At 47.2% G+C, this 10,289-nt stretch overlaps 1 protein-coding gene across 4 annotated transcripts; it reads right to left on the reverse strand.

The window, feature by feature from the left end:
- Positions 1–109: 109 nt before the first annotated feature.
- Positions 110–9,852, reverse strand: RNPS1 (RNA binding protein with serine rich domain 1). 4 transcript variants are annotated; one of them, XM_055708493.1, is made up of 8 exons: positions 9,720–9,811; positions 6,359–6,550; positions 5,842–5,997; positions 5,341–5,532; positions 4,024–4,126; positions 3,057–3,210; positions 2,421–2,562; positions 110–1,243 (listed from the first exon to the last, which is right to left on the reverse strand). In XM_055708493.1, exons 2-8 carry the CDS (start codon positions 6,427–6,429, stop codon positions 1,138–1,140), a joined length of 924 nt encoding a protein of 307 aa, XP_055564468.1. In that variant the 5' UTR covers positions 6,430–6,550; positions 9,720–9,811; the 3' UTR covers positions 110–1,137. The 4 variants fall into 4 exon arrangements, with proteins under 4 accessions (XP_055564468.1, XP_027665866.1, XP_055564470.1 ...); XM_027810065.2 differs by lacking the exon at positions 9,720–9,811 and adding an exon at positions 8,897–9,292; XM_055708495.1 differs by lacking the exon at positions 6,359–6,550 and having other exon boundaries at positions 9,720–9,852.
- Between the last annotated feature and the right edge of the window lie 437 nt (positions 9,853–10,289).

Genomic DNA, 10,289 nt, shown 5'->3' on the forward strand with positions numbered 1-10,289 from the left:
GCGCTGCCAGCACCGCCCTTAAAGAGCCAGGCACCCCCGGTCGCGGGGAGGCAGCTGCCGGCCGCGGAGCGAGGGGCGGGAGAAGGGACAGGGAGCGAGGCAGGCCGGCTATTCTCAACCCTACTGCTTTATTCAAACGTCGCTCGTCCTACACAAGTACAAACACAACATGGCCCCAAAGGCTACAAAGTTATACAAAACAAAACAAAACAACAAAAAAAAAATCTTTATAGTATTGACTGTACAACAGGTGGTAAATTCTTTGCCTTTCCCTACGTGAACCCCAGTTAATCCAGCCAGCATCACGGCCTCGAGCCTCCCTCTCTGCCTTGGTTTCCAGGGGGTTGGTTGATGCTCAGTCGCTAACTTGAGATTTGTAAAAGCAGAAGCACTCCCACTATTTCACTGCGGGGTTGTGTAGGAAGTTTTTACCAAAACGCTTTAAGAAAAGGTGGAAGAAATCACTTATGGGCACAGCTACAAAGCAGTTCTTAAGATTTCCAGCTTCTTTTCTAACGTATCGTGTTCAGTGGATACCATTGTTTCTGTGGTGATCACCTGCTATATGCGTTATAGAAGAGCTTACCCTGCGGAACCAGCTTACTCTGCAGGAACTAGGAATCTGTTTGGGAACTGGAATAAAGTGACAACTTGGTATTTAAGTCTTGTGCAGATCTGGACTCCAGCTGCTCTGAAAAATCCTGTGCTGGCACCTCGAGATCAAGTTAAATGCCTCCCTGCTTTACTATACAGGGTTTCTGAAATAGCTCAAGATTTACATGCTCATCTGTACAGCGTGCTAAGCGTTTAGAAATCACCAAGCAGCAGCCTGCTAACTGGAGAAAGAGAGGCTGTAACATCTTTCCTTATGTTTATCTGGAAAAGATGGTTTTGCAGCCTTTAAAAATCAAAGCCATTTTAAAATAATTTCAATTCAATGCCAGGAAACTAGAAGCCCCACAGCAAAGGCTACCTACTGGCCAGGAACTGTTGCTCTCTCCTCCTAGGTTGCCTTCCCTGCCAGGATTATCTCTCTCTCTCACTCCTCCTCACCCAGACCCATTATAAAAAAAAGGTACAATATTTAGTCTGATGGGATTTAAGTTAAAAAATAAAAAGCTGTCCAGTCCTTTTGCTTTATCGTGAGGAGTTTGAGCTGGAGCGGCTGCGATGGCGCCTTCGTCCAGGAGATCTGGATCTTGATCGCCGGCGAACAGGGGATCTGCGCCTAGGAGACCGGGACCTGACAGAGAGGATGGAGAAAGCTTTCACTAGGAGACAAAAGCAACAGGTTCCAGTAATGTCAGCGCATCTACCAACTTTTCAAAAACATCTCCCCGAAGATGAAAGACTGTTTAAGATCAAAAAAACCCACAAGAATCTTGTCTTCTTCCTCAAGCAAAACAAGCTCAAGTTCGTTCTACATCAGATTCTCCTTCACCTGAAATGTCAGCTTTGGCCCATGTAATAACAGTAATATTCAGGGAAAGGATTTACATAAACCCTTTCAAATCACAAGGACATTTCTTAGAGGAAATCTAACTCTAAAAAATCATTAAGCTTCAAGCTCATCATTACTACCATCAATCTGCATAGCCACCAGCATGACACACCAAGGTTCCAGGCACAGAATATGAACAGAGCCTGGACAGGATAACAGAAGCTAGACTAGGGAAGAAAAATAAACAATAAGAAGGGAATGCCAAATCGAGCATTTACCAGACTTCTGTAAAAGGCGTGTTTAAAGGAGGCCCAACAGGCAGCAGATCTTGTGCCACATTAGCTATTTCTCATTTTTAAATCTGTAGTTTGAAAGCTGTTCAGTGATCCAGTGGCTCTAACAGGAGCTGCTTTTACTAGTAACAAGACTTTAAGCAGATTTCCAAGACAGAGGAGCCCATCTAGGTGCTGAGGAAGACTCTGAAAAAATTCTTATCTAAGCATGTTAAGGCAGTCCGAAGTCACACAGCAAGCACATGCACGTCAGGTCATGTCTGGGGGTCAGTGTGCTCCACACACCTGGTGCACGAGGGCTGCTTTTTGATCATGTACCCATTCACAGAAATAAGGGAGGGAGGTGCAAGGGCAATCAGAAGGATGGAGCAGGCTGCCAAAAAATTTTGCCAGCCATAAAGTCCATTCCCACTTCACCTCGAAGCATTTATGCAGAAGGGACTCCACAAAACAGGCTGGAAAGCATCTGACATTTCCAGACTGCATTCAGGGTGTAGACCAGAGTAGGTCACCCTGGTCTTAAGGACTTAAGAAGTACAATCCAGGTCCAACTAATTCCCAAAAGGTGCTCCTGTCATTTGGAGGGAAAAGTCAAGTCCAACAGGATTAAATTGTCCCCATGCCAAGTCTTTCACTGATAACATGTTGTTACACCAATAAGGAAATAAAATTGCCAGAGCTCTCACCTTCTCCTCATGCGAGGGGGTGACCTGCGCCACATCGGTGGTGGTGGCAGCATCCTCCTGGGTGGGCTAAAGCGTCTGGGAGGCGGCCTAGGTCGTGGTGCCAGCACAGCTGTGGCAGTGATCTCCTGACCATCGATCTGGCCTTTTTAGGGAATCACAGAAACAGGAAGAAGTAAGTATTTTCCAATGCTAACATCTACATGTCACGTTACTGCACCTCACAGCTTTTGTCACAAGCAACTGAAGCATGCATCAGCCTATAGTGCTACTTCCACCACCCCCTCAGGAGTTATTTTGACAAAGTCCACATACGTACTATACTTCTTAAACTAATATCCTATCAAATTGCAGTTCAGATGTTAACCAGGGAAGATTTTCACAGAAACTTAAAGAATTTTATTACTGTTTTTTTGTGGAAAAAAAAAACCCAAACCAAAACCATTTTAATAGTCCTGTAATGTTTCAAATCTATCCTGAACCTCACAAAAGCCAAAGCCATTTGGGCTGAAAACAAACAGTATTTCAGATCAGTTCTCCAAAGGCTTCCCTGTTACCTTTAACTCATTTTCAGATCAAACTCATCTGCTCCAAAGATTTTTAAAAGCATCCAGCCTCTTTACAGCATTTGATACCTACCTCCATCCATGTGTTTCAGGGCTTTCTCAGCATCATCTGGGTTCTCAAACTCCACATAAGCATAACCTTTAGAGAGGTGTGGATTTAGCCTGTCAACTGGCATGTCAATCATTTTAATCTTTCCGTAAGTGGAAAAAATTTCCATGATGTGATCCTGCAGAGAAAGAGCAAGTCTTAAGGACACAGACCACACTTACTGACCTGGACTGGCTGGCACAGCGCAGCAGTAAATCCACAGCACTAGATTAGCTTTAAATCAATGCCACCATCAAGAAGAGACATATTTCATTGGCCTGACTGTGGAACTGCTTTCTCTACTGTTGTCTGTTCAGTTCCTCCTCAGGTTGTTCCAAACCTTAAGGTGCTGCACGTCAACACCGTCTACAAAAACACAACTAGTGCAAAAATCTTGGGCACCTGAAAAGGGAACTTACGCCCTCACCTGAAAACTCTTAAGGTCCAGTTGTTAATATTGTTTTTAAAACACATAATTTTTTTCAGCACCCTAAACCTTTTATCTCTGAAGACCTTTAAACTACATTCTAGCAAAGACAGTTCAAGCCAGCCCAGCTCTCTTCAGATCTTCTATAAAGAACCTCCAGGTATCCTTAATGCCTCCAAGGTAACTTCAGCTATTATCCCAACTTCTGCACTTTTCTTCCTAGTAAGGCAGGACACAAGGTCTGAAATACTGACAAAGCTGACAGACCTCTTAAACACTACAGTCTCAAAAGCCTGCGCTGTACTTTATCCAGTACAGTCCTAGCACAATTTTCCTCACTGGAAAGATGGAAACCAAAAAAAACCCCAGCCCTCACTGTGGTTTGAACACAAAGCAAGAATTTCCAACATCAACACCCTGGCAGCACTCTAGCAACAAAAAAAGTTTTGAGAGCTTTAGAAGAGCCACTCACAAGTCCCCACAGAAGATACACAAGCTCGTTATTTCAGGGGAGCATGCCATTACCTTCGTCACGTTTCTAGTGAGCCTTCCAACATGCACTTTTGTAGGTCTGGGTGATGGGCTCCGCCTCTTCCGCTCCTTTTCATCTCTCTTGGGTGGCTTGGACCTGATTTTGACAACAGAAAATGTTTACAGTTTTCAGAGAACATGCGAGACAACCAAGAACCCAGCCGTTGTCACATGTTTTTCTTGGGAGGGCATCTTTTTTCTTAAGAAACTACAGGTTAGGAAGTGCTGCGGTGGTGGTGAGGGTGTTTTCCTTATGAACACCTCAGGACTTGCATTTGTCTTGTCTGCTTTTACTTTAGAACCTTCCGGAATGGGGGAGCCTTTTTTTGGGAGTTTTCAACTTTACTGCAACCTCGGCAACAAACATGGTATTTAGCAAACATTTCAATAAAGTTGTTGGCCACAATTAACGAATTTGCCGGTTGTTAAAATGAAACAAGAAATTCTTTGCCTCAACAATTAAAGAGGCAAAATGAGGACATAAACACCAAAGCATACCACAACCAGGCAAATTAATGGATCCAATGATTTGTGTTTCTGTATCTTGTTTACTACAGAGGTCCAGAAATGTCACAATTTTAAAAACCCCTATATAAGTAGCTGTATATCACTGTTTCTTTGTAGTTAAAAAAAGAAACAAAACCTGGAACGTAATTTTAATAAAAAATTCAGTATGCAAAAAAATTTTATTTATGCTTCTTCCTAATCTTCCTGTCCATAAATTGAGTGATACACTAAAAAAAAAAACACACTGCCTTATAATACTTCAGTAGATTTTGTTAGCCTACAGCACCTTACCTACAGAATTATCCAAAGGAAAAACCGTATGGACATCAACAGTTTGATTCCTACCCTTACAGGAAAATGCTTCCTTTGCCCCCAACATACCCTTTTGGGGTTTTTTATACATAAGAATACACATATACACATGCATATACATATATACACACCATTTTCAGCCCTGGCCTTTCTGTTAGTCTTGGCTGTAATTCGCAGGAACTGCAGAGCATTACTCCCATCTAGTGCTCATATGGTCCCACACTATTGGGAAAACATTAATTAAAACTGCCTCTACATAATAAAATACCTAAAAATCACTCTTTAAAATGAAGTTTTTAATCTCTCTTCCTACAGGTCATGTGTTTTGATTGTAAGCAAAAGAAGCACACCCATTCTAACAAAATTCAGACTTCTTAAGTTATGGAGAAAGCAAACAGCCCTCGGAGAACAATCTATTCTGATCGCAATCTTGTATTCTACAGAGAAATTAACCTGCCATCTAGTGATTCCCAGAAGGCAAATAAAACTCACTTGGAGCGGGAGCGTCTCCTGTTGTCATGTCTCCGTCGAGATGGACTTGGAGATCCAGAGGAGCTGCTGGAACTGGAACTGCGTGAGGTGCTGGAGCTCCCAGAGCGGCTTGAGGCAGAAGAGGAGCTAGAGCCACTGCTAGAACCAGTGCTGGAACTGGACCCTGAACTGGAAGTTGAGCTGGAACGGGATCTGTTGGGGGAGGAGGGGAGGATAAAAATGAGCCAAGTAACCAGAAAAAGAACAGCTGAAAAACCTGCTGATAATTACAGAGAGCACAACTGTGAGTTAAAACAATGAAAACTTAAGCTCCATAGTTCACCACACAGGCAACGGAAATTCATACCCCAAACATGTAAACACCCTTAAGTTAGACAAAACTGTGACTAACACAACACAAACTTTCAAGAAGTTCATGACGCAGTGAACGATACATACCAGAAAGCAAAGTGGTGGTTTCTGAAAACACTGTAATTTGTTACTATCTGTAAAAGTACCTACCTGGTACTGCTACTCCCACTAGAAGCACTGCGTCTTTTGCGTGTCTTGTCTCGACCACGATCCTTTTCACCCGATTCCTTAGTGGCTGCTTTATCCTTGGACCGGTCCTTTGATTTCTCTTCAGACCTATCCTTGCGCTTGGTTGGTGAGGGAGCCCTTCAAGAACAAATTCCAGAAGACATTGTTTAATACAAAAAACCACAAACAACAAAATAAACCCACACCCCAGCAAAGAACAGAACAGCAACACAAAACACAACTTCAAATGTAACTCAAGATCACCATAACTGCAGAGTTAAAGCATTAGCCAAGCCTGGACGTTTTAGAAAAAGGTAAATATTTTACAATACAGAGCAGCTTTCAGGAAGACAGCTATAGCATACAGAAATTCTCACATACAGAAATTCACGCAGAAAGAGGTACATTTCCAATTCCTCATCCTCACTGGGAGAGACCTAGCACCCTGTAACCTCCCCAGTTTTGTTAAGCCTAGAAAATTCGGACAGAATGCCATTACCTAGTGTTGGATTTTTTATTATTTTCTTTGAGTCCTAGCAAACTCTTCTTTTTCAATCCTGATAACTCCATTTCCCCTTGGGAGGCGTCCAAAGCAGCACCGAATGGGCCTCACTTATCTCAAATCTCACTTCTAACTCCTTGATTCTGAGAACCGATCCCTAATCGAGTGCAATAAACTCCAAAGAACAGCCTAGTGACAAGATAAAAGGGTTTAGAAACAAGAAGTTAACAGATAAGCATAAAACAACGAACCTGCTTTGCAACAATGGCAGCACACTGGGCATCAACTGACTTCTACATAGTACTTCTCAGTTACACACACAACTGTTACATGGCTCTTAACAGCCGGTCTCTGTGCTGGCTCACACTGGCACCGTGTGCCACCCGTGTTTAAAGCTATCATTTTGACATTCACAGAAGTACAAAGGACCTTAATTCTCCAACCAAAAACATGGCAGACAGAGGACATCCATTTTCCCTGCAACATGTACGTGCAGCTCATGCCTCTTGACAAAAGCCTTGCCTCCAGAGGAGTAAACACTGATTTTCTCCAAAGACAAACTGTGCTGTAGAGCATACATTTGTCAGGAAGAAAGGGTTGTTGAGAGCAAAAAACTCCACTGAATGGTGGCTGCTTTCAGCCTCAACAAGCTGCTTCCAAGGCTCTGTCAGCCTTGGAAAGCTGAGATTATAGGGCCCAGTTTGCTGCACTGCTGCTACAACAGATCCCAGTTTAACTTCTTAGCAGAAAAGTCTAAATTGGATTCTGACCTCAGCTAGGCCCAATCAGTTCCCTCTTTACTCTAGATCCAAAAGGAGACAAACTTAATACCCCACTACTTAACACTGAAATACTGAGCATTGGTTGAATTCCAGACGTTTCCCATGAGGGGGCTGCATCCATCACATATTCTGCAATGTCTAAATGTTACTGCATTTTGACTATTCCACATGGATTGTTTAACACCTGCATTACAAAGCTGCCTCCAATGTGTGTTTTAATAACCACTAAAAGAGGTGGCAGATCTGATTTGCTGTAACGCCTGTTATCTACCTATGAGCACAATGTTCAGGAAATGGAAGAGTGGGCACAAGCATTCCTGAACCGCCAGGCTTACATGATGCAGCGCTGAACATCCACAGTACTGCATGATGTTGGAAACACCTTTATCCCCACATGCATCGCAGGTAAAATTAGTTAACAAGAAAAAAAAAAAAAACTCTCCAGCTCACTGCATCCAACAGTCTTGTTGCTTTTATGCTTCCTGGTATCAGGTTCTGCTAAGCAACTACCATATTCTCTAAACTGCAATTAACTTTATGTTTGGGAAGAAATCACTTTGAACAGCTAAACTAATTTTCCTGATTTTCAGCGTCACAGTTTTCTCTAATAAAACAACTCCCCAAAAACAACACAAATGACTATTCGCAAACCAAGCTCTCCGCAGATCCAGAAGTCAAGCAACACCCATGCCTTTTTGCATGGAGAACAGGAAACCCACAGTACAAACGTGACACTGGCAGGGCTTGCTGGGAGGGGGAAACGTCTTCTCTAACACCAGTGGCAGTAAGAAGACAGTCCAAGGACTGTTCCATAGGTGCTGCAAAGGTGACTAATAAAAGCAAACCTGTGTACTTCACTCAGCTTTATGACATTTCTAACCAGCTCTACGCTTCTAGTGCAAAGTGTGAGGGGGCCAAGCTCACTTGCCACTGCATGAAACCAGCTGACTCACTTGGAAGAACAGAACAGACAAGTCTCTAGACTCACAAGACCAAAAAGTCTGGTGTTTTCCTTTCCCACCTTTCTTCTCCTAAATACACCATAGTCAGGTTTGTGTTATCTCTTCCTGCACACCAACTCCTCTTGAATCTGTGGACTATCACAGTGGCGATGCTATCAGCTCGGCCATACAAAACTATCTATTACTGTCTGATAGCTGGCTCCAGTTTCACCCCTGCTGGAAGGAGGGAAGAGAGAGAGAGCACAGAGGAAGACCAGCACATGCTTTCCTGTCATCCGACCGCTGCTGTAGTAGGTAATGCTTCAGTTAAACAGCTACCACTCAGGCACCACTCCTCAAAGCAGGCGCTTTACCAGACAAATTAGCCATGCCAGACAAATTAGCCACATGACGTTTAAAAATCCAGCAGATTTCTCTATGATGGTATATGCTGCATTTAAGCGGCCTCCAAACTAACCATTGTTTGCCCTCCACTAAAACGCATGTACCTTTCTCCAGAATGCCACTTGCCTAGCTTAATTCAGTTGGAAACCTCAGCCTAAGAGACACGGCTGCGGGCAGTTTCACCTGCATGTGTTCAGACATTCACCAGAAGATGCGAGAAAACTAAAATCATGGTCTTCACACAACGGTGTAAAACAAAAGCATTTCTAAGTGACGTGCTTCCTCCTTACAATCAAAAAAATCTCTCAGTCCCTAACAGGTCAATGTTTTTTTCAGCACCCACCCAAAATGCCAGAAAGTCTAAGAGCAATCTACACAGGCCAAATGTTCATTTCAAGCACACACACCTCTCTGCTTTAAGAGTTGACTTGCACTCTTACAGAGCTGCAATTCTGTAGCAGAGGAAGCAAACTCAGCTCTCCCCCAGACTTCCTGCACGACTACAGGCAAGCCCTTTAATGGCAGTTTGCTTCAGGTCCTCATTTGCAAAATGGGGAAAAGATTTCCTCGTGTGAGGAGAAGAGGGTTCAACGCTCGGCAGTTCTTTGCAAAGTTACGGCCGTTCGCCCAAGCTAACTACAGCGAGCGGGGCCGCAGGAGCGCAGGGGCAGCCAGCTCCGCGTCCCGGTTCGAGCGCCATGGGGTACGTTACGGCGCCAGGCGGACCGAGGGCTTGTCGCTGCTGACCGCACCGTACGTGTTGCCATACTACGGGCCAAGCCGAGGCGCGGGCTGAGGAACAGGGAGAGAAAAGCACAGACCAAGCACAGAGTCGGTTCAGAGCAGAGCCCGCACCGCCCGCGGCCTCCACCGGGCCCGGCGCCGCCGGCCCGCCCGCCCCCGGGCCCGCACAGCGCTCCTCCCGCCGCCCCGGCCGCGGGCAGCACCGGGACCCCCGGTCCCCGCTCCCCTCCAGGCCCCGGCCCGGCCCCGCCCAGCCCCTCCCCGGCCCGGCCTCCCCTCCTCCCTCCCCGCCCCCGGGCGCGGTAGGCCGCGGCGCCGCGGCCCCGTCCCTGACCCTCGCCCGGCCATCTCCTCCTCCTCGGCGGCTCCGGCGCGCTCCCCTCGGCACCTCCGCGCGGCGCCGGGGCGGCTCCGCGCCGCCGCCGGGCCGGATGGATGCCGATCCCCCGAGGCCCGGGCCCCGGCCCCCGCCCCGGCCCCACTCACATCCTCGGCGCCCGCCACAGCCACCGCTCCGGGCCCGTCGCGCGCGATAGACGCAGCGCGGGCGGGAAGGGGCACCGCGCGGCACGCGTTGATGGCGTCACGCCCGGGGGCGGGCGGGCTTAAAGCGAGGGGGCGGGCCGGGGCCGGGGCCTTCTTGTGGAGAGAAACCGGTTTCTCACTGGGGAGCTCCAGTGGCGGCGAGGCTGCGGCCTGCGCCCTCCGGCGGGCGCGCCCTGCGGCCGGTAAAGTCGGGTCTCGCTAGCCGGAGCCGCCTCGTTGCCCCGGGCCGAGCGGCCGCGGCTGCGGGGTGCCGGCCCCGCTCTCCCGGCCCGTGCGGCCCCCGGCACGGCGAGCGGTCAGTCCCGTTTGCGCGGGGCCGGCTCGCCCGGCTTTCCGCAGCTACGCCGGTGGGCGTAGCAGCAGTTGTCACGCCTTCCTGCAGGCCTCGTCCCGCTCAGTAACGGCAGCCGCAGCTGGGCCTTCGCCTCCTGGCTTCCCGTAGCGCAGCGAGCCGCGGGCCCTCCTGGCAGTGCTACGCCCAGCGTCGCCTCCAGCTGCGGATCCACACAT

This window comes from Falco cherrug, chromosome 4, assembly GCF_023634085.1.
Source record: "Falco cherrug isolate bFalChe1 chromosome 4, bFalChe1.pri, whole genome shotgun sequence".
NCBI lineage: Eukaryota > Metazoa > Chordata > Aves > Falconiformes > Falconidae > Falco > Falco cherrug.